Source organism: Paracoccidioides brasiliensis (genome assembly GCF_000150735.1).
Source record: "Paracoccidioides brasiliensis Pb18 unplaced genomic scaffold supercont2.6, whole genome shotgun sequence".
Lineage (NCBI taxonomy): Eukaryota > Fungi > Ascomycota > Eurotiomycetes > Onygenales > Ajellomycetaceae > Paracoccidioides > Paracoccidioides brasiliensis.
The window spans coordinates 338,180-357,984 of NW_011371363.1; the positions used below are offsets into that span (position 1 = coordinate 338,180).

The following is a 19,805-nucleotide window of genomic DNA, read 5'->3' on the forward strand; positions in this document are numbered from 1 at the left end:
GGGGAGTCAAAACATCCATACACCGTCACCCTCCTTCCTCCTCACCGTTAACGACCTCATCTTCAGACTCGGATTCTACTTCCTTCAATGCCGCCTTTCCGCTCATTTGTGCGCCAGGAGTGTTCGGCGGTCCTTTGGATGCGGGTATGCCACCAGAACTTACGAAGAGAAAGGCATATTCTGGGAAGGTGTCGATGTGGTTGAAGAAGTTTCCGAAGCTGTGGGGCGGGCGGGCTGTGGTTAGTGCCTTGCAATGCGAGTGTACATGTAGTGTCTGATTTTTGTTGGTGTGGTGGGGGGTAATATCGGGTAAATGAAAAAAGGGGAGAAGAGGGGGCGCAAAAACATACGAATTGGACTCCTCTTCTTCACGAAATATCCTTTCATAGATTTCCCGCTGCTTGAACTCCTCAATCTCCTTTTCGTACTTGGAGAAGTCGATCGGATTCTTGCCATATTCAGCCACAGTCCTCTTATTATACGAGTCGAAAATAGGCCGTTCAAGCAGCAGACCCAGTCCGGGGGCTTTTGGGATGGCGATCTTTTGATCTCCGTACGTTTCTGGTATTCTTTGGATATCGCAACCACAGCGCACCACCATGGCAACCATGGCCACCATCTTGCGGATCTGGTGCATCATGAAACTTTGGCCGTGGACTTTGAGACTGAGCCACTCCGTCCCGTTGATGATTATGGGGTCGCGGGAGATTTTGAAGGATTTGATGTGTCGTTTGGCGGAGGCCTCGCGGAAGGACTTTTGGATAGTGTAGTTGTGGAAGTTTCTGGTGCCGACGTACAAGTCGAGAGCATCGTTAATGCGATCTATGCGTTCTTTGGGTATTCGGTATGCTCTTTTTGCTTCTAGATAGGCTGCTCTGATGGCGCGAATCGCTTCATTGTTTGTCACTGCCTGTAATTCTTCGGGGTCAGCGTCTTTGGTTTCCGTATTCTCGTTAATCTTATTTAGTGTCTCATTGTTGCTAGCAGGTGCATCATTGGTTTCGGGGGCTGGATCTGGTTGATTTTGTTCACCATGGGAACCAGAATTGTCCGCGGATTTGGTGTTGGATTTAACCATCAGGGCTTGCTGAACACGCATTCTAGTCGCCTCAGGCATTCGTTCCAGTATAGGTTTGATATATTCTTCATCAACTTTTTCCCAATATGTTGCAACTTCTGCCTGCCGTTGGTTATAGCCTTCAAGATCGTTTTCCATTTCGGCAATCTCAACTAGCTTCTGTCCCAAGTATGTGCTAGGATGCGGGGGGAGGAAGCAGTGTGTCGGTATTAAATACTCGTATACACGCGAGTCGCATAATTGATAGCTGCTGAAACTTTTATTGGTTACTTCTATTCCCCAAACCCTAATTTGCGGGCTAAGATGATTGTTGATTTTTTGCACGACATCGGAATCTTCGACGATGAGTTTGAGAGAGACCACGTTGCCGGCAGCGTGTACGCCCTTATCTGTCCGAGCACATCGAACAAGGGAAGACTTCTTGGGATCTGTGGCATTTGCTTTCGAGATTGCGCCGGCGGCTACAAAAGCTGTGAATAGATCACCTTCAATCGTTTTTTCAGTTTGGCTCCTATTAAAAAGGTGTTAGATCAAAACAGAGCCAATTAAATCATTAGAGGTTTTGAAACCGACAATTGCATTCCATGATATCCACTGCCTGAATATCCCAGCAACACAGCAACTTTCCTTTTGGGCCGCCGTTTGTCCGCTTCGATATCTTCTTTGGAAAATTCTGTAGCATAAATAGGCAATGCTTTCTCTCCTTGCTCTAATTTACGACGTTTCGCCTCCTGAGAGGCTTCGGTCCGCGCTCTTTTATCTGTAATTTCGCGGCTTGGTCAGTTAGTTACGATCATATATGCGATAGAGGGGGAACTCTTTGTTACTAAAGAAAAGGAAAAAATACCTCCAAGCTTTCCTTCCCAAATCCTTTCTCTTATTCTTGCGATCTCCTCGTCCTCCTTTGGTGTTATTTGATTCCACGTTTCGCTCTGAATTGACCGCAGGGCTTGACTCTGAAAGTTCCTGATCCTTCGAAGGGACTTGGTTGGGTGTGGCTTGGTTTGGAGCCGCATTGCTTGAAACAGTTGAATCGGGAGGCAACTGTTGCATATCCATGCTGGATATTGGAAAGTGAGACGGCTCATAGAGCAGACCAATTCTATTTAATTGTTCAAAATGACCTGAAAGGATTATTCCATCTTTTTATTCTACACATAAAATTTCTGAGGACGCCGAGGATTGGCTTAGTCATCAAATGCTAACCAAAAGTAGATAAGCGCCCTTTGCTCTGAAACTTCATCTTCGACTTCTCTTGTTCCATCGCAACTTAACAACTCTCAATCAGATAATCATTGTTGATATAATCTTTGCCAAGCAGATATCATCTCTCTTGGTCAACGAGAGCAGATCTCGTGGTTTATAGCAACTCGGTTCGACTCCTAGATTTTGTTCCCTCAGAGCTTTATCCTTGCTGGAGCTGGATAATCATGGTCTTTTGCTGGGCGAAGCGACCTTGAACGGAGAGAGCCTTTAAGCGAGTCAGCCAATTCCCTCGTGGCCGCCACTGAGCTGCATCTGAGTAGACTTTTCATTGCTCTTCTGGAACGGTGGAGAGGAGGCGTGATCTTATTCTATTAGCAGCATGGATCTCGCCAGCAGCCTTATTCGGACTGTAGTGCGCGCTTTCTATGAGACACGCCACATTCTCGTGATTGATGCTCTTTTCATGCACTCAGTGTATGATCCTTTCAATCTCGCGAAGACTTACAGAACCTCTGGCTAACATTCCTTGTAGCCTCCATGCCGAGGATCTCGCGCATCTTCTTGGAATACAGCAAAAGGATCTGCGAAAGCTTTGTGCTCGATTGCGCGAAGACCGCCTCCTTGCAGTGTATGACAGATATTCTTCTCAGAGAGCTTGGTTATTAATAATAATCCTAGAGCTAACATCGAGCTTGCCGTATCCAGTCATTCAAGACCGGAAATTCGAGATGGCCAAACTCGCCCTGTGAATCGCGATTATTACTATATACCCCTCTATCCCGTTGTGGATGCTATTAAATATCGTGTGTCCCGCCTCACCTCGACCATTAAGGCTCAATATACACCGACTACAGAGAGGAAGGAATATGTTTGCACAACATGCGGTGCGGAATGGACTCAGCTTGAGGTTCTTAGCCGGATAGGGCCAGAAGGTTTCGAGTGTCATCGATGCGGAGCTACGCTAGAGAGGGCAGATGAGGTCGAAGGGGGAACAGGCGCGGATCGCACTGGTCATGAAAAAAATAGCAAACTCATGGCGCAACTGGACGCGATGTTAAAACTACTCAAACAGATTGATTCTGTTGACGTTCCTGAGAATGATTTCGAAACAGCCTGGGAACACAAAGTTGATGTTGTACGAAACCAATACACGAACCCGACAAGACCGGGGGTGGCTTATACCAGCAACCGCCAGGCAGCTGTTCGAGGGGTATCGAAAACGGATGCTGCTTCCTTGGAAGTATCTCTTACATCATCGGCTGAGAAGAGCGCTACCGAACAAGCCGAGGAGGCTGCGCGGAAAGCTGCCCTCGAGAAACAGAACGCGCTTCCTGTTTGGCATACACATTCAACTGTGAAAACAGAACCTGGAAATCTTCCTGTCAAAACTGAAACAAACGGAACCAGCGTTGACGTATCTGCTGTCAAATATGAACTGAAGGAAGAAAGGAAACCGGATGTCGATGCTCTCGATGACAAAGTCGCGGCATACTACGCTGAAATGGCTCGTGAAAAGGAGCGAGAGGCCAAAGAAGATGTCAGCTCCGCTGAGGAATCATCTGATGAGGAAGAGGATGAATTTGAGGATGTTGGAGTTACCCCAAGCGGGACTACAACACCGGCGGGGCTAAATGGCAACAAGGCGTCTATATTCTCAAACGGATCGCTGAAGAGGGAACTGGAATTTGACTCTGGCAGTAGTGCAACTCAGACCAGCATCGCGTCCCCGGATATCGCTGCGGAGGATGCCCCGTCTGTCAAGAAGGTTAAGTTCGAACCAGAAGTGAAGAAGGAAGCTGAGTCAGACGAGGATGATGAAGAATTCGAAGACGTTTAGGTGATAACTGGCCAATCCTTTTTAAAGCTAGTATTATAGCATAGGTTCTTCTTTGTGTATATTTTGAGTCCTGCCGAGTTTTGTTCTATGAGAGAGCACTTAACTTTTGATCCTTTTGAGCTTGTCGATTCCATCTAATTGGACGAATTTAATGTAAAACCCAAACTAATTAATGTTTATTCCTTAATAGATTAAGTTTTGCTAAACTTGACCTTCAAACTGTAACTATACTATATGAAAACAGAAAATATAAACCCACCATCCTTTTATATCTCGTTCCGTCAAACTGTCCCGAATGCGAGAGCCGGAATAGAAAAGGTGCGGATGTCTTCAGGGCTCCAAGTCTCCAGCGAGGTCTCACAGAAAGAGCCCATTGTTCTTATTCTAAATTCATCATGGCGACCAAGCAGAGTTACGAGTTCAAAACGTATCGCCAAATCGCCAAATCGCCAAATCGCCAAATCGCCACGAGATCACATGATCCAGTGTTAAAGTAATTTGCCTTCGACACGTTTATTATCTCCAACGATGACGGTGCAACACCAGCATCCATCCACTTGACTACGATGAATCAGAGACATGTTTGGTGATGTTGCAAGGTCTTCGTTCCATGCATCCCACAACAACGTGGAGAGGGACAATGTTCAAAACGAATCGCCAAATCGCCACGAGATCAGAGATTTAAATGGTAATAAGGGTTACCATATCGTCCATAATTAACTTTAGGGGTCATTAAGGCACCTCTCCCTGTGATGCCCATGCATTGGTTAATCAAACAGTAATCAACCTCTATTCTGGCGCCCATATCATTGAGCCGCAGAGTGGCATTGCTAGATTCCGGTGCTCTGTACAGAGTATTCATATTTTAAGTTAAATTTCTAGTCGGTGCGAAACATTCTTGTTCCACGTTTCTGTGCCTGGTTGATCATCAATTGCTCCACCTCTGGGACCCGTTCGATCATAACGAAGTGGTTCCTGATCCGATTGGAGTTTGGAGAGTTTGGAGGCGTGGGCCGCCCACGTTTTCTGTCGCCTCAATTGACTGGCACGGGACTCGAAACTTGAGTTAAAAGTGGATCCCGAAAACGTCTCCACTGCATCTCATAGTCAGACCGATTTGATTTTAGCTAGCATGGGGTCAGCAAGTTGGGGCTGAGAACGAATTCGTATTTTGTTGGAAATTATCGGCCATCGATCTCTGACATTCTCTTGCTATGATTGGTTACAGAAGTGTTTCGTTAGAACGCACTCTGATCACGATAGACTTTTCGATTCCACCTTGGCTTACGGGATGGTTCATTCCTGACTAGTCTACCATCTCGGGGAGTTTGTGTTTGAGTGCCGGACTCTCCGACTTATGTTACAATACGGCTAATTCCCAAGCATGGGTATTTGCCCCAGAGTGCAGTTTCATTCTCCAAGTTGGTGAAAGGAGATCGAAACGGCAGTTTCGTTTGTTTAGCTGGATGTTGTCTGGATGTCAGCAGCCACGACTGATGGTTCAGAGTTTTGAGAGCCTAGTGGTGAATTGATGCTGTCTCCGGTTCTTGCTCCACCTCAGAAACCGGGAGCATCTTCATCTTTGAAGAGAAGGCTTTTTCGGAGCTCAGGGTTGCGGTCGACTACGGCCACTACATGTTTGCCATTAGTGAGTGTGAAAGCTAACATCCATTATGATAGGGATTGAAGGTAAATAATTGGTTGATGAGATATGGACGCATATATCAATTATTTCATCTTTAGCCAAAGGTGCACCTCTCCTGAGCATTTCCGCCAACAGACTACTTAGTTGGTAGCCAAAGAGACCAGCATCCCAGAGTTTTCATGGCACCCAATGTATTCAAACAGCTGTTGCTCTGGCTTCAGCACCAGTACTTCATGGAAAAGACGCAGACTGATAATATTGTTCAACGACTTCGCATACTTCAAGAATCCCCCGAAAATATCAAGATGCGTCTGGTGCTTCTTGCTCCATCCCTCCAATGAGCTAAGATCATCAAAGAAGGCGAGACCAAAACTTCTATCTTTATCAGCCTTATGGGAAACGTTGTCAATAATGTCCATGAACCGACAGCTGTAACATCCGACCTCATCCCCTTGGTCACGAAGGAAGTTCATCCCCTTGATGAGAACAGGGTGCATGGTTTCCAGATACAACTTTCGCTCCTCAGGGTGGGTTTTTGACCAGTCCTGACCTGAGCGAATGATGGCGAGATTCTTCATACCGGCAACACGAGTGCGGCGTCGCAAAGGAGAGTTGGTGGTCTTCCTCGCTGTGTGACCGTTCTCTCCAACCAGGGCATCCGTTTGACCCGCAGGGAGACGGTCTCGCATGCTGCCCCAGTATACATGTTCTTTGATGGGACCACTAATACTCTCTCGCATATGTGCTGCGCCCTCGATAACATTGGTGTCCGAAAACACAGTTTCAAACCGATCGACCGTCGGGAAAAATACCTCCAAGAACCAACCGTGGTTCTCTTCTTCGGGATTCAGTGATTCCCACCAATTCTGGAACCCAATGGCAGCTCCCCATTCTGTATAAGATTCCTTATTTGGCCAGTACGCAATGACGGCAATGTTATAAGCACCGTTCGTATCAGTCACCGATGCTAGCTCCCAAAAAGATGGTTTTTTCTCTGCAGACGGCGGCGAATCTTTGAAGAATCCCAACAGAGTTGACATTGCCGATCCATCCTCTTCAGGGGTAGCGGCGTACTGGGCTCCGATGACTGCCATTACAAAATCTTTCGATGATTTTGGAAACCGGGCGCTGTAAGCAGGAAATGGTGGATTAAAGTTTGACGGCGTACTCGCTGGTATTATCCTCTCTTGCAAGAGGTGTTCAGGGATCGCTGACTCGAGCATTTTCGTGTGTGTCGAAGGTTTAAATATGATGTATAAGGAGAACGAGGACAAATTTTACCGAAAGGTCAGAACCAAAGGGAATATTTGCTTTCTTGTGTCTCCTCGCGGCCCCTTTACTATTAATACTATTACTCTAAGAAGGACTTGCAGTCGGATTATTGTTTGTCAGGAGGGCGAACCCCGCTTCTTGAAGCTAGAATCAACGCGCGGAGTTAGCGAAGGCAATATCCATGTCTGCAGGAAATTCTTCATGCAAGAGCAGTTGGGCTTCATTGTCAATCTGGTGGAAGCTGAGACTCAAGGCTGGATGCCCTATCAAAGAAAGCAGTAAGCGGCAAAAGGTTAATTTATCTCGATAAAAATGGTGCAAGCATCGTATCCATTCGAATTCGTCTGATATGAAATCCGCCCAAGTACTCACTTAAGTCACAATAGATGGTCTAGCGCTGCCCATCACTGGAGAATATTGAGCATGGCGTATCACATTGCATGATACCGTATGTTTTTTATCTAGGTGTTATTGGTGCACTTCTGGAGCTCATCAGGCTAAAGCCTTGCAGGTTGGAACGGCGCGGGGTTTATGAAATAAGGTTGGCCCCATTCTTTTTGGGAACTTTCCGGGCGGAGTTGGTGGAACTTGACCTCTATATCTAACTAACGTTAACTAGAAGATTTCACAATCAATGAGACGCCTGTTACGATTTCGAAATGGCTGCCTCTCGCCGCCACAGAAGACCATGTGTTTTTTCGCATGGCAATACACGCCTCGAGCTCGCTATGAAATACTGCTCCGAGTCCATGATGGGCCTTTTAAGGGTTATATTCCCTCTATCAACTAGATGCTTCCCCCGTTAAACTAGAATTTCGAACTATCTACAAATGCCTTCATTTCGTTCTTTGGGTTCACCTCTGCTTACCCAATCTCGAAGATGGCAGTGACGCCTTTCAAGGTGGAGGCATGGTCGGAGTGTGCTGTTGCAGTGCTCATTATATCCGTAAGGATATACTATCGCTGCTGGCGTGTCAGGCGAAACTGGGACGGGGACGATTACTTCGCTGTCCTCGCAATTATATTCTGGGCGGTATGATACCCCTGATCATGGCATCCTATGTTAAAGAGACGAATTGATCAATCCTTCAGGCGCAAACATCCATGCTTGAATTAATCGGTAGGGATTGAAACCTGTAACTTTTGTACCACTTGATGAGTTATTCGTTCTAACGAAAAGTTTTTCCAGGTCGATATGGTACGACTACAGGAATGAATGATGAGATTGCCCTCAAGCTCACTGAGGAGGAGAAAAGACGAATAGTTATTGGAACCAAATGTCTCCTTGCGGGCTGGTGCCTTTATGTCACATTGATCTGGTGCCTGAAATCCTGCATGTTGTTTCTGTACAAAAGACTCACGTTAGTAACTAGCTATTCTGCTATGAATATTCTACGTTCTCCGCTAACAAGCTATGCAATCAGTCTGAACCTTAGCCAGCAACGTGCAGTTAGAATAACTGGACTAATCTGCACCCTGGCCTACATCGCAACACTTATGGTCATTCTAACCCATTGCCACCCGATACAAAAAGTGTGGCAGATTTACCCTTATCCTGGTGGTAAGTCAGTCGGAAGCATGCTTCTTAGATGAGACTGCTAACACACCTGACAAGATTCTTGCGCTTTAAACATCCCGAACTACCTGGCACTAGTGGTGACAAATGTGTCGTAAGTTTACTTTCAAAAGTTCTGGACGAAGGATATAATTGTTTTTGCCAGGTCTAATGCTATCGAAGGACCGATGTCATGATCATTTACATCCCTCTTCCCTTGCTATGGAAAGTGAAAATTCCAATGCGCCGGTATGAAAGCAGACAGTTCGCTTGATGCATGTACAAACAGGACACATATTTATTCTATTATAGGAAAGTTCTCTTCGGAGCATGGCTATGCACTGGAATTTTCATCATCATCGCTGCTATCGTTCGCTGCATTCTATGCCTAAGGGACGTTCGATTCATCAACATTGCAACCATTTGGTCCGTTCGAGAAACTGTAAGGTGGTCCTTGCGATGAACCCTCGCAACGCTCTAACTCATTTCCTCTCCATAGTTCGTCGCAACAATAGCCGTCAACATACCTGTCCTGAAGCCACTGTTTTCAAAGAGCCTTCGACTCGCAACGACAGGCTCGTCGAGCAAAAACACCAGATCAACCAGTCACGACGGCAGCCACCAGCTTACACGAATTGAGCGGAAGGAAAAGCAAAATAGGATTCGTATTGCAATGGGACTGACGACGATGGATAACAGCAGCGAGGAAAGGATGGTGCAGGGATTTGATCCAAATTCGAAGAACAATGAGTACGTGATCTCGACGGGCAGTGTCGAGACTGTTAATCACGAGTTGAGAGAACCGGCGGAGATTCATGTTACCACAACCTATAATGTTTCTTAATAAAACTATGCTTAGAGATTATGTTGTGAACCACTTCACTCTGTGGATGGAGAAGGGGCAAAGGAACGGTCGAATTTAAAGGAAACAGGAACATGCCGTTAAACGCTTTTGACAAAAGGTTATGTTCTGCGTAATCTGCAAACGTCTTTTTACGGGCTGGGAGTTCTCATGATCATGTTGCCTTGTATCAACTCCTATACCCCCCTTGTTTCTATATAGGGCATGCTAGGGCATGCTTAGATACTTCTATCTTCAGAGCTACGGGGACGATCGAGTCGGTCAATGGGTAGTTTCTCCGCCTAGGGCCCTGAGTGGATACTAGATGCTAGAACTCAGGCTGTCAACCAGAAACAGGTTTTTTTAATTGCTTGCCGGTGTGCTTAGTCCCTGTCGATGGAGGGAATAGTATGTAGTCAGTGGCTACGAAGGAGCTCCCGATGTCTGGAACTTGAGTGACATCCAATTGACGAAGCTATCTCCACTCACGAGCGCTTGATATAATCTGGTAGCAACCAGCTGAAAGAGGTGTAGTTATAATAGAGAACAACTGCAAATCTATCCACTTGCTTTTTCAAGTCTCAATAGACGACCCTTGAGGAGGGTTTGAGCAGAGTTTGCCTAAGAGTTTCAAAGGTAATTCTTTGGATTTGATAAGGTGAAGGGTAGATTCTCATTGTTAATCAGCCAGCTATTTGCTCCTGCATTCCATAGTTATTGTGATTTTAATTCTACGTCAGAACAAGACCTTGAAAGCCCAAGATTTCCCTCCGTGGGAAGAAAGAAGAAAAAGAAAAATCCACAATATCGCAAAAAGCGCGGTGGTAAAATGAGTTTTACAAAAGGTTGAATATCAAGCACTTAACCTGGCCCTGCCTTGCTCTCTAAAAAGTTAAGGGTTTAGAAGGAAACAACGCCATACAAATGCAGCAAATTGGAAGATGAAGCATGAGGTTGGAGTCATTCAGAGTTCGTTAAGGAAAAAGAACAAAATTGACAAAAGAATCAAAAAATATTGAAACAAAAATAATGCGCAAGCATTGAACAACATTTGTATCGTAAAAATAATGCTCAAGCATTGAACATCATTTGAATCGTCTTGGAAAGAGAAATAGAGGTAGGAAAAAACTATGTAGGCTTCCTTTACCTCCTCTCCTGTCCGCCAACCATGAACGCCAGTTGATGTTTATTTATTTATTTTATTTTTTTATGGCGACCCGGTCAGGCCAATATCGGAATCGCTCCCCATCATCGAATTTTCATCCCAACCATCTGAAGGGAAGTCAGAATCTGAAAAGTGATGGGAGGTGGTTAGAAAGGAAATAAAAGAGCAGACGAAGACATTAAAAAAAAAAGGGGGCGGGGCGTTTGCTTACCAGACGCCATTTCATCCGGGAGTTCGACGGATAACTGCTCCAGAGCAGAGATTACAGCTAGAATTGAGGAAGGAAAGTTAGGTCACAGCGATCCTTTGTAGAGCTGTAGAGGGCCAAAATAGTGAGAACGTGCTTGAAATGTAAAACATACCTGTAGCTTGCTGAACAAACTCCATATCCTCTGTGTCATTCTCGTCATAATACACGTCTATACAATGGGTAATGACGAGAGCAATCGTCTCCATCGACCGGACTTCCGCCGGCTGAGCATCTGTTGAGAGATACGTTCTTCGCAACTTCTCTACACACGCCTGCGTCAGATCCTTACCGATCTTCTTGTAGAACTGCCTGAACTCGTCGCCAATTTCCTCATACTCTTTTGAAAAGAGGAGCTGTCGCAAGAAATCAAACGTGTTATTCCGCACGCTTCTCTCGGGGTAATGAAGAAGCGTGGGCGCCCAGTCAGGTATCCGGTCGACCACTGCACTCCAGAACCAAAACTCATCCTTAGACATCTTATCATTTTGAAGGTTTATCAGTGATTGGAAAAAGGCGAGATGTTCACGCCCTCCACTATCGTTGATGGACTCCACGCCCTTGGACACGTAGTCGATCAGATTGGTTATCTGGTCGATATCTGAGGACATTTGGCAGAAAACTAACGTTGCTTCCAGGAAAGGAACGCATAGGTACGCAGGGGATACTCGCAGGCCTTCCTCGAGGACCTTGCAGATGCTTTCCGTCAGACCACATTCAGGATCAGCAGCTAGAAAGACGCTCACTATCTTCCTGGATACTGGTGGATTCGCCTGTTGCTCGAGAATTTTCTTCAAAAGAATTAGATCTCTGTTCCTCCCGATCGGTCGAACCAGCTCCCCTTCCGACCTGGTGAGTGAATATTTACCCATAACGCAATCTCGAGGCTGATTGTCTGGCGAAGGTGCCAGTGCAAAATCGATATGAGTCATCAGGACATAAAGCACCTCCACAAGCTTGAAGTGCGAATATTTGCGCCCCTTTTCAACAAGCCGGACATAACTGCCATATTGCCGTTTCAGTCGCTTGTTGTCCTCTCTATCCAGCCAGACAATTTCCAAGCACTTGAGCAGGAAGCCATGATCGAGCATGACTTGAACAGGGTAAGGACCAAGGTTAGCAAGGCCGAGGAGCAGCTCAAAATAGTCATCCCAAGCCCGCGAGTATATATGAAGGCAACCCCACAGCTGATCGAGAGTATCAACAACAGCATCGACCATAGTCGTATAGTCGTTTTCATAGCGGACCAATTCGTCATTCTCAAGAGTTTCTTCGACTAGTGGCTCCTGCAGCCGTTCGAGAGCGGTAACTAAAAGTCGACAGAACCCATCACGAACAACGTTATTGGGGCTCTTTAGCAGAAGATCTCGAATACCCAAGGGACGAACAACAGTCCAGCGAAGGACTGCCATAGCCCCCTTGGTGTTTTCGGTGACATTCCGCCCCAGTTCGATGATTATATTTTCTAATTCTGGTAACTCTTTCGACCTCGAGATAATCTGGTCCAAATTATCCAGTGCGATAAAGATGGCCGCTTTGCGTATCTTATTGAACCCCCTTTCCCCAATAGCAGAGAATTTCCTCGTTTGTTCCAGTAGAGAGCGGACGAAGTATGCATGGTAAGGGTCTAGAAGGCAGTAGGTCCGAATGAAAAGTTCATTCTCCATGGCAATGTGATTTCCAAGCTCCAAAGGGAGTGGAACACTGACAGGTGAATCCCCGAGCGATGCAGCATAGACAGACTTGGCCTTCTCCATACTAGAAACCCGCTGGTAAAACAGCATGTAGGCATTCCACACTTTATTAAACCGAACCTGGCCTAAAGACGTGCCGTGAATGGGCTCGTTCATACCTCCAAAACACTGGTCGGGTATCTTAGCAGGATCAAACCTGCTCACGTCCGAGTCATTGAATTCAACCCAAGAAGCACTGGTATCAGCGGCGGTGGGGCGCTCCCTGATATACGAATAATAGTGTCCAGACTCGGCAGTGCCACTGTGCACGAGAACACCAACCAGCTCGAAGACATCTGGCGAAATCGGAGTTCCTGGGTTACTTAGATAATCAACTGTGTATGGAGTCATATCAAGGCGTTCTGGGAATTGGAATTCATCGTTAATCTTGCTGCGTATCATGGATATGACATCAAAGTCGAAACGCTTGAGATGGAATATCAAGTTATCCGGGAGGTCTTTCAAACAAGCCCTATATATTCGTAAGAATCAACATCCGCGAAAGCTTCCCCACATGGGCTGAAGGAAACAAAAAAGCTCACCTCTTAACAGCATCGACATGACGCCCACACGAAGTGCATGAGTACTTATTATCTGCAAATCACTCAGCGTTGTGTTCTTCAGAAAAGATTTTTCCCAAAGAGCCCCAATACAACTTACCTCCCTGCATCACCTCCCCCTCAACGTAAGCACGCAAACTATCCTCAAGTCCAGCCTTACCCTTGATATCACACTGTATTGCAGAAAACGGCTCAAGCCGCTCCGAAATATGTGGACACTCCTTCGACTTAATCTGCTGAACAAGCTGGCCACCATAAAAGGACCTGAAGAGCTTCTTGTCCTCCGATGACAGGATCTGGCTCTCCCATCGATCAAACAGCAAATTGTAGAACTCATCCACGTCCATCTGAACATTGATATCTATAGGCTCATTGTCATAGGTCCGGATGGTATCAACTGCCGCCTGTGTATCGACGCTTTTCTGCCATGTATTTTGCATGTAGGCAAACACCTTTTTCGTTTCCGCAAGTAGTTTTTGTGTGGAGTCCACGTCAGCAACATGTACCTCGATCATGAACTTGCGAAAATCGAGGTTCATGAATAACTGAGTAAATAGGGAGTTCAGATAGCAAGTGTTGGACAAATTCTTCAAGCCGGCATAACCTTCTGGAGAGCGGATTGTTTTATGTCGATCGAACACCCAGTTTGGTTCGTACGTGTAATCTGCAAATCAATAAGCATAAGCGTTGTCATTGCATGCCTGGGTAGAGGCAGAGAGGTAAGATCATACCATGTGGAATTACATCAGCAAGCAATGTCAGCATTTTTTCACAATTCGATTGATCTTCACACAAACGTAAAAGAATGTTATACAATTCCTGTCTGGTGGCAGTGTGCATGACGGGAACGTTTGGCTGAATTGGCTCCGTCTCGGAGATTTCTGAGAGGTCGGGAAATAGGTAGGTCGTGAACAAATCTTCCATAAGATTACTACTTCTGCAGTTAGCATGCGGCCACATATTTGTACGTGACAGTTGGAGCTGTTATCTTACCTCGTATCCACGGAGCTGATCGTGGCATGCGCCAGCTCCAAACACATTTTCAACAGGTGTGTAAATCCCAGGACGACATAGTCAACAGGCTCTCGACCGACAAACTAACAGATGAGTCAGTAATTTAAAGAAAACATGGGTTCACTAGTAAAGTATATGTATTCAGGACGAACTTCATGCGTGCGATGCGTAAGCAATATATCTCCCCAAACCCTCAAGTACTCTCCAAAAATTAAATCTCCCGGCGACAAATTCGCAACCGTCTGAAAAACCACAAGAGCAACCTCAAAAAATTCCTGTGACGACTTCGCAAACCGCAGCGTATCAGGGAACAGCCCCGAAATATCTTTCCACAGCGTTGCCACAATATGTATCGTCGTGGCAGTGGGGAGTTTACGAGAAACCGCAACCTCCTCTTTCGTTTGATTCCCCTTCCACCACGCCCGCTTCTGCGACGGGTGAGTGCCGCAAGTGGAAAAGATAATTTCGGCAACTCCCTTGCGGATGCCTTGGCGAGGTTCAGCTAGGAGGAGGGCGTAGATGAGATCCTTTATTTGCATGGTTTGTTCCACTGCGTCCCAGACACGGCTGTCATGAATGGAAGCTTCGATGATAACGGCGAAGGAATTTGAGATTAATCTTTGGATGGAGATCTCGGGGAGTTTTGTGGATGAAAGGTCGCGGCCGAGGGATATGATGGAGAGAAGTCGATTGGCGAGGGCTGAGGGATTGGAGAAATACTGCTCGGAGTCTTCGGGCAATGGTTTGGCTATATTTGTTGCGTTAGTTAGGAGGATGGTTCCTCAAGTAAGATGTGGGGAAGGGATTGTGTGGCTTTTACCTGTCAAAGCTAGAAGGAGACATTCCACGAAATTGCATGCAAAAGAAAACTTCAACGGATTGTCTTTTAAACTATCAGACATCTGCGGTCGGGTAAGGAATGCAACCAAGTTTTGGATGCTGTGAGATATAAACTCTTGATCTGGGTTTGTCTAGACACGGCAAAAAGTTGTTAACAACCAATTGAACTCTCGCAATAGCATATAATCAGCTATAAATCCTTCATGTTCACACATACCTCTAAAATATCTTCTCTAATACAGGCAATAAGAGCGTTTATAGAGTAGAGGAGTTTGTATGGCTTCTCTAACGGAAACATCTCTGGTTCCGCTATGTTCTTGGATCTAACAAAATCTCGAACCCGCTGCTGAGGGGGGAAGACAACCAAGAAGTCGTATATCTGAGGAATGGAAAAAAATTTTTAAAAAAAAAAGTTATATATATATTAGTATCGGGGAATTCGGTATTCCTGTCTCATATCAAAAGAGAAGGGGAGGGATTGGGAGCAGGTTTTTGTCAAAATAACATACCTCCTTCGACAACTTCTCCTCCAGGCCCAGCAAATCATACAATTCATCAAAATGCTTCAAAACCTCCGAATCCACCAACGTCAGTGACTGCCTCCTTGCCCCCGTACCACCACCACCACCAGCACTAGGACTACCATCAACACTACCACCATCATCCCCATCCGGATTCTTTCTAACCATCAACAACCCGGACCCAACAAGCTTCAACTCTCTAATCGTCCTGTCACCACAAGCCGCCAAATCCAACCGCCTCCCACAGCTAAAGCTGGAAAAGCTCTTGAACCCTGTCAACCGCGATAACTTCTCCGCCAGCTGCGCGCCTGTGGTTAGGTCGCTGAGCTCTATGATGCGGATGCGCGTCTGCGAGTGCCCGGTGAAGGCTTGATAGGAGAGTTTGACGAGCTTCCCGGCTGCGTCGTCGAGAACTACTTCTTCCTCATCGGGGTTGGGATCAGCGTCGGCATCGGCGTCTTCTGCGTCTGTGTCAGCCTCAACGACAGGGATACCGTCACCAACACCATCGCCATGACCATCACGGACGCCATTTTCGTCGTTGTCGGCTTTCAGAAGTAATTCTGACGGGCTAACTTGCAACGGTGTATACTGCGGCCGTGTTCTTAAGCCCTGTAACAACTGACGCAGAAACAGTAACGACCGTGTAAATCTTAACTCTTCAGCACGCACCTCCCCGTCCGACGGTACAATAACCATAGGCTCATCTTCACTACCACTCGTAGACCCGTCGGTGAACGCTTTACACTTCGCCGCCGCGTCCGTGAGTTGGCTGACACAGCGCTCGACAAGGGCAACATGTGTAGCCTCTGCCGCAGACCGTGGCGCACGTCGAATGAGCCCATGGTCAAGATAGACCTCAATAGCAAAGTTGGTAGCTCTATTTTCAATCGTGCCTGGCAGAGCTGTGAGGATGAAGTGCCAAATACGATCCATTCCAGGGATAGTGATAATTTCGTGTTCGTGGGCGATGGGGGGTGGGTCAAAGCGCATTTCATAAGTGATAGCTTGTTCGGCGAAGGCAAGGATGTCTACTGTGTAGTCTTCCGGCGCAATGCGGGGGAGGTAAACGTTTAGATAGCGTTCGAGGAAGGTGTTGCGTTTTGTGGAGCGGGATGTTACTTTGGGTAGCGTTTCCCATGCCAGACTGCGACCACAGTCGCCAATGGGTTTGGACATGAAGACGTGGTTCCAGAGAATTTCGCTTAGCTCTGGGGTGATTGTTTCAGGGACTTTGTCGATGATGCGATGTAATAGCTGAATACGCGGACGCAGACAGTTTCGTACGGTGGGATCTGAGAAGTCCGTGTCTGGCGAGGTAGTGTCGAACGCATGTGCCAATTCCGTGACTATTAACCGCGTAAAGTCAAAGTCGAGCGCCAGCCGTCGTATATCTTGGATGTCGTAAGGGGACAACAGGGCGTTCAGGGCCTGAATGCTGCCAACAGCGAATTCGTTCATTTCGGAAATATCATCGATACACTCTTTGTACATTGCCATTTTATCATTGTCGTCCAGACCCACAGATAGTAAATTGGAAAGCTGTTTGCTAGCAAACTTTTGTATGCTGGTTTGCTGCTCAACGGAGAACTCCCGAATGGACGCCGCCTCGCGAATCAAACGGACACATAAGCGGTGTGGGACGATGTTTGCATGTGGCTGGCCAAAGCCGTGATGACGCATTCTCTCCGCGTGTTTTTCCCTCAGGTTATTGAATAGGCAGTCGGTGTACTCAAGCACCCTCGTATCGAAGCGGTTTAAAGGTAGTTCGATTAGTTTAGTACAAATGTACGTCAAAGCGTTCGATCCGGATTGATGCATCGAAAATGTCCGGGTGAGCATCCCCAGCACCTCCGCCACGGTTCTAGGGTCTTGACTTTGCGTTACAGTGTTCCAGATGATGTCCGTGTCGTTATCAGTATATGTGGCTGTGACAACAAGGAAACCTACAACATTTCCACTCCGACTAATCAACTGAGGGTGCGAATCCACACCGACAATATATTCCACGATCTTGTTATCCCTCAGGAATTTGACAAGATACTGGATGATGGGATAACTGATACCAGCGGGGTTACCCTGGATATGCTGCCGCCAGACCGCAACGAGATCCGTCTGCATTGTTTCCATGCCATAGACTCGGAGCTCCATTCGACCCTCAGTGATATGTCTCTTCAAAACTTGAAATTTCCAACCTAAATGGATGATTGCAGGATACTCTTCCGGTTTCGCGTTTTCAGGAACATCAACACCTAGATCCCGCGACATTTGCAATGCCAACTGATGATTTAACACGGCAATATTATGATACGAAAACCCAATGAAGCGAAGCACCGATTCGCTGCTCTCATTAGTAACCCACGAGGACTTTTTCGAAATATAAGACTGATACTCCACATCAATAGAGCGGAAAAACAAATATGCCGCATCGATTGCATCAGCAAGTTCCGCCGTGGAAACCAGGTCGTCGTCCGCACAATGCCTCCTCCGCTCCAATCCGGAATCGATAATGTTGTGGGCGATAGTCAGCAGGGCGATGAAGGTAGAAGAATACTGCGGCCACTGCTGCAGTGTCTTGAGAAGCAATTGCGCAAAATCGGAGAGGTGCCTCACCGCATTTACGGGACCTGGAGTAAGTTGATCGTTAATGCTAGACACCAAGTTAACAACCTCAACACCATAGATCCGCTCAATGGTCTTGTAAAATGGAATCGTGTGCATCTGTAGCAACCATCCCAAGGCGGGAAGGTATGTCTTTGAAAGCAAGTTTGGCGGGGAGGCTGCGTCCTTTGGATGAAGTTGCAGCGTTGGGATATCAAGGCGGATCATATGGATGGCAAGCCGGCCAAATGCCACGGAGAACTCCTCCAAGCATTTCCAGGGCCCCTGTCCTTCGTCCGGTTGAAAATCGATCCTGGTGGTTTTGTGTTAGCTTGAATGATTCAAGGTGCAACGCGGGTGGTACTACTCACTGCCGCCGCAAAAGGCCTTCCATTAGCAACGGCACCTCCTCCCATAGATCCTGATCGTCGGCGACCGTAGCATAAGTAATCTGATTTAGGTTATTCGAGCAGAGTTCAAGCCAGTTCTTAACTGACACAAAGATTGCTGCATCGTGAGGATGACCTGTGTAGAGAGACCTATTAGTAAACCGACACCCCGTTTAAAACTAAATAAATAAATAAATAAATAAATAAATAAATAAACCGCGGAAGTACGTACCCCTCTCAACAAAACTTGAGATCTCCTCCACAGCTTCCCGCACATCACAATCACGACGGAATCGTGGGAAAGAGTCGGCCAACGAGACGTGGTCATGCATGCGCACAAGGTCAGGTTCTTCGGGGGCCCTGAGGGCATCTTCTAAAGATCTCCAGTTTGACGTGCTAGGGTCCTGATCCATATCTTCCACCTCCGCGACCTCAATCTCAGGGCTGTGGGACGGCGACGAGGTTATAGATATAGCAGCGGGCGTATGCGGTGCTATATCCGGAGATTTTGGGTGTTGCGTCTGTACTTCTCCATCATGTTCTTGCTGCAGTCCTTGCCCTTGTCGTTGTAGAGGGTGTTGTTGCTGTTGCTGTTGCTGTTGCTGTTGCTGTTGCTCCGGCAAAGCGGTATCTCGCGGCAAAAGGACACTGCGCCCAGGTATTGTGGTTTCTGCGGTGACATGAGAAGACGGGGAGCCACTGGGCAAAAGGGGGGACTTCACATTGATAGTAACTCTGCTGCAGGCACGTTGAGAACCGGGTGATTTGGGGCTGGGCACGAGAGCAGGATTCGTTGCGTTGCCGGCCACAGCTGCAGAAGTAGTAGTAGTAGTAGTAGTAGTAGTAGTAGTAGCAGTAGTAGTCGTGGTGGTGGTAGTGGTAGAAGTAACAAGGCTGTCACTGGCACCAACAACGGCAGTGCTTTGGGAGGGGGCAGACATGGGGATAGGCTCGTTTAAATGGTCGCCACTGTCAAGACGAGGACGTTTCCGGGTAGAAAACTGGGGATATGTATCTTCCATGGGAACGCTCCTGGAGCCTGGAGGAGCTTGTTGAAGAGCTATGGAAGCAGCAGCAGCAGCAGCAGCAGTTGTTGTTGTTGTAGTGGTGACAGCAGCCGCAGCAGCGGTAGGACGAGGGCGTGGGCGTGGGGTGCTAGAGCTATCTAGCGGGGAAGCTGCCATGACATTTTTTCCCACCCAGAGGTTCAGGCAGACGGGCGGGAGTGACAAGCGTTGGAAGTAATATTATTAATTTGGGGGGGGGGGGGGGGGGGGGGGGGGGGGGGGGGGGGGGGGGGG

The 19,805-nt window shown here is 47.0% G+C and overlaps 6 protein-coding genes across 6 annotated transcripts; 3 read left to right on the forward strand and 3 right to left on the reverse strand.

Annotated features, from left to right (window-relative positions):
• Positions 1-25: 25 nt before the first annotated feature.
• On the reverse strand, positions 26-2,137 carry PADG_05210 (tRNA pseudouridine(38-40) synthase; the record flags this gene model as incomplete). Its single annotated transcript, XM_010762336.1, has 4 exons — positions 26-218; positions 351-1,589; positions 1,652-1,852; positions 1,926-2,137. The coding sequence occupies 4 exons, from the start codon at positions 2,135-2,137 to the stop codon at positions 26-28; spliced, it is 1,845 nt and encodes a 614-aa protein (XP_010760638.1).
• Positions 2,138-2,663: 526 nt separating this feature from the next.
• Positions 2,664-4,121, forward strand: PADG_05211 (uncharacterized protein; the record flags this gene model as incomplete). The annotated part of the gene is made up of 3 exons (XM_010762621.1): positions 2,664-2,758; positions 2,817-2,912; positions 2,990-4,121. The coding sequence occupies 3 exons, from the start codon at positions 2,664-2,666 to the stop codon at positions 4,119-4,121; spliced, it is 1,323 nt and encodes a 440-aa protein (XP_010760923.1).
• Positions 4,122-4,516: 395 nt separating this feature from the next.
• PADG_11895 (uncharacterized protein) lies at positions 4,517-4,841 on the forward strand (the record flags this gene model as incomplete). Its single annotated transcript, XM_010762816.1, has 2 exons — positions 4,517-4,614; positions 4,697-4,841. 2 exons carry the CDS (start codon positions 4,517-4,519, stop codon positions 4,839-4,841), a joined length of 243 nt encoding a protein of 80 aa, XP_010761118.1.
• Positions 4,842-5,906: 1,065 nt separating this feature from the next.
• On the reverse strand, positions 5,907-6,989 carry PADG_05212 (uncharacterized protein; the record flags this gene model as incomplete). Its single annotated transcript, XM_010762337.1, has 1 exon — positions 5,907-6,989. One exon carries the CDS (start codon positions 6,987-6,989, stop codon positions 5,907-5,909), a length of 1,083 nt encoding a protein of 360 aa, XP_010760639.1.
• A 708-nt stretch (positions 6,990-7,697) lies between these two features.
• Positions 7,698-9,437, forward strand: PADG_05213 (uncharacterized protein; the record flags this gene model as incomplete). The annotated part of the gene is made up of 9 exons (XM_010762338.1): positions 7,698-7,805; positions 7,850-8,071; positions 8,131-8,158; positions 8,228-8,399; positions 8,463-8,599; positions 8,654-8,708; positions 8,777-8,842; positions 8,906-9,035; positions 9,093-9,437. The coding sequence occupies 9 exons, from the start codon at positions 7,698-7,700 to the stop codon at positions 9,435-9,437; spliced, it is 1,263 nt and encodes a 420-aa protein (XP_010760640.1).
• A 1,204-nt stretch (positions 9,438-10,641) lies between these two features.
• PADG_05214 (uncharacterized protein) lies at positions 10,642-19,688 on the reverse strand (the record flags this gene model as incomplete). The annotated part of the gene is made up of 14 exons (XM_010762339.1): positions 10,642-10,724; positions 10,811-10,867; positions 10,962-13,051; positions 13,122-13,173; positions 13,240-13,803; positions 13,871-14,070; positions 14,133-14,236; positions 14,306-14,901; positions 14,974-15,124; positions 15,211-15,372; positions 15,503-15,904; positions 16,043-18,428; positions 18,487-18,640; positions 18,737-19,688. 14 exons carry the CDS (start codon positions 19,686-19,688, stop codon positions 10,642-10,644), a joined length of 7,953 nt encoding a protein of 2,650 aa, XP_010760641.1.
• Positions 19,689-19,805: the final 117 nt, after the last annotated feature.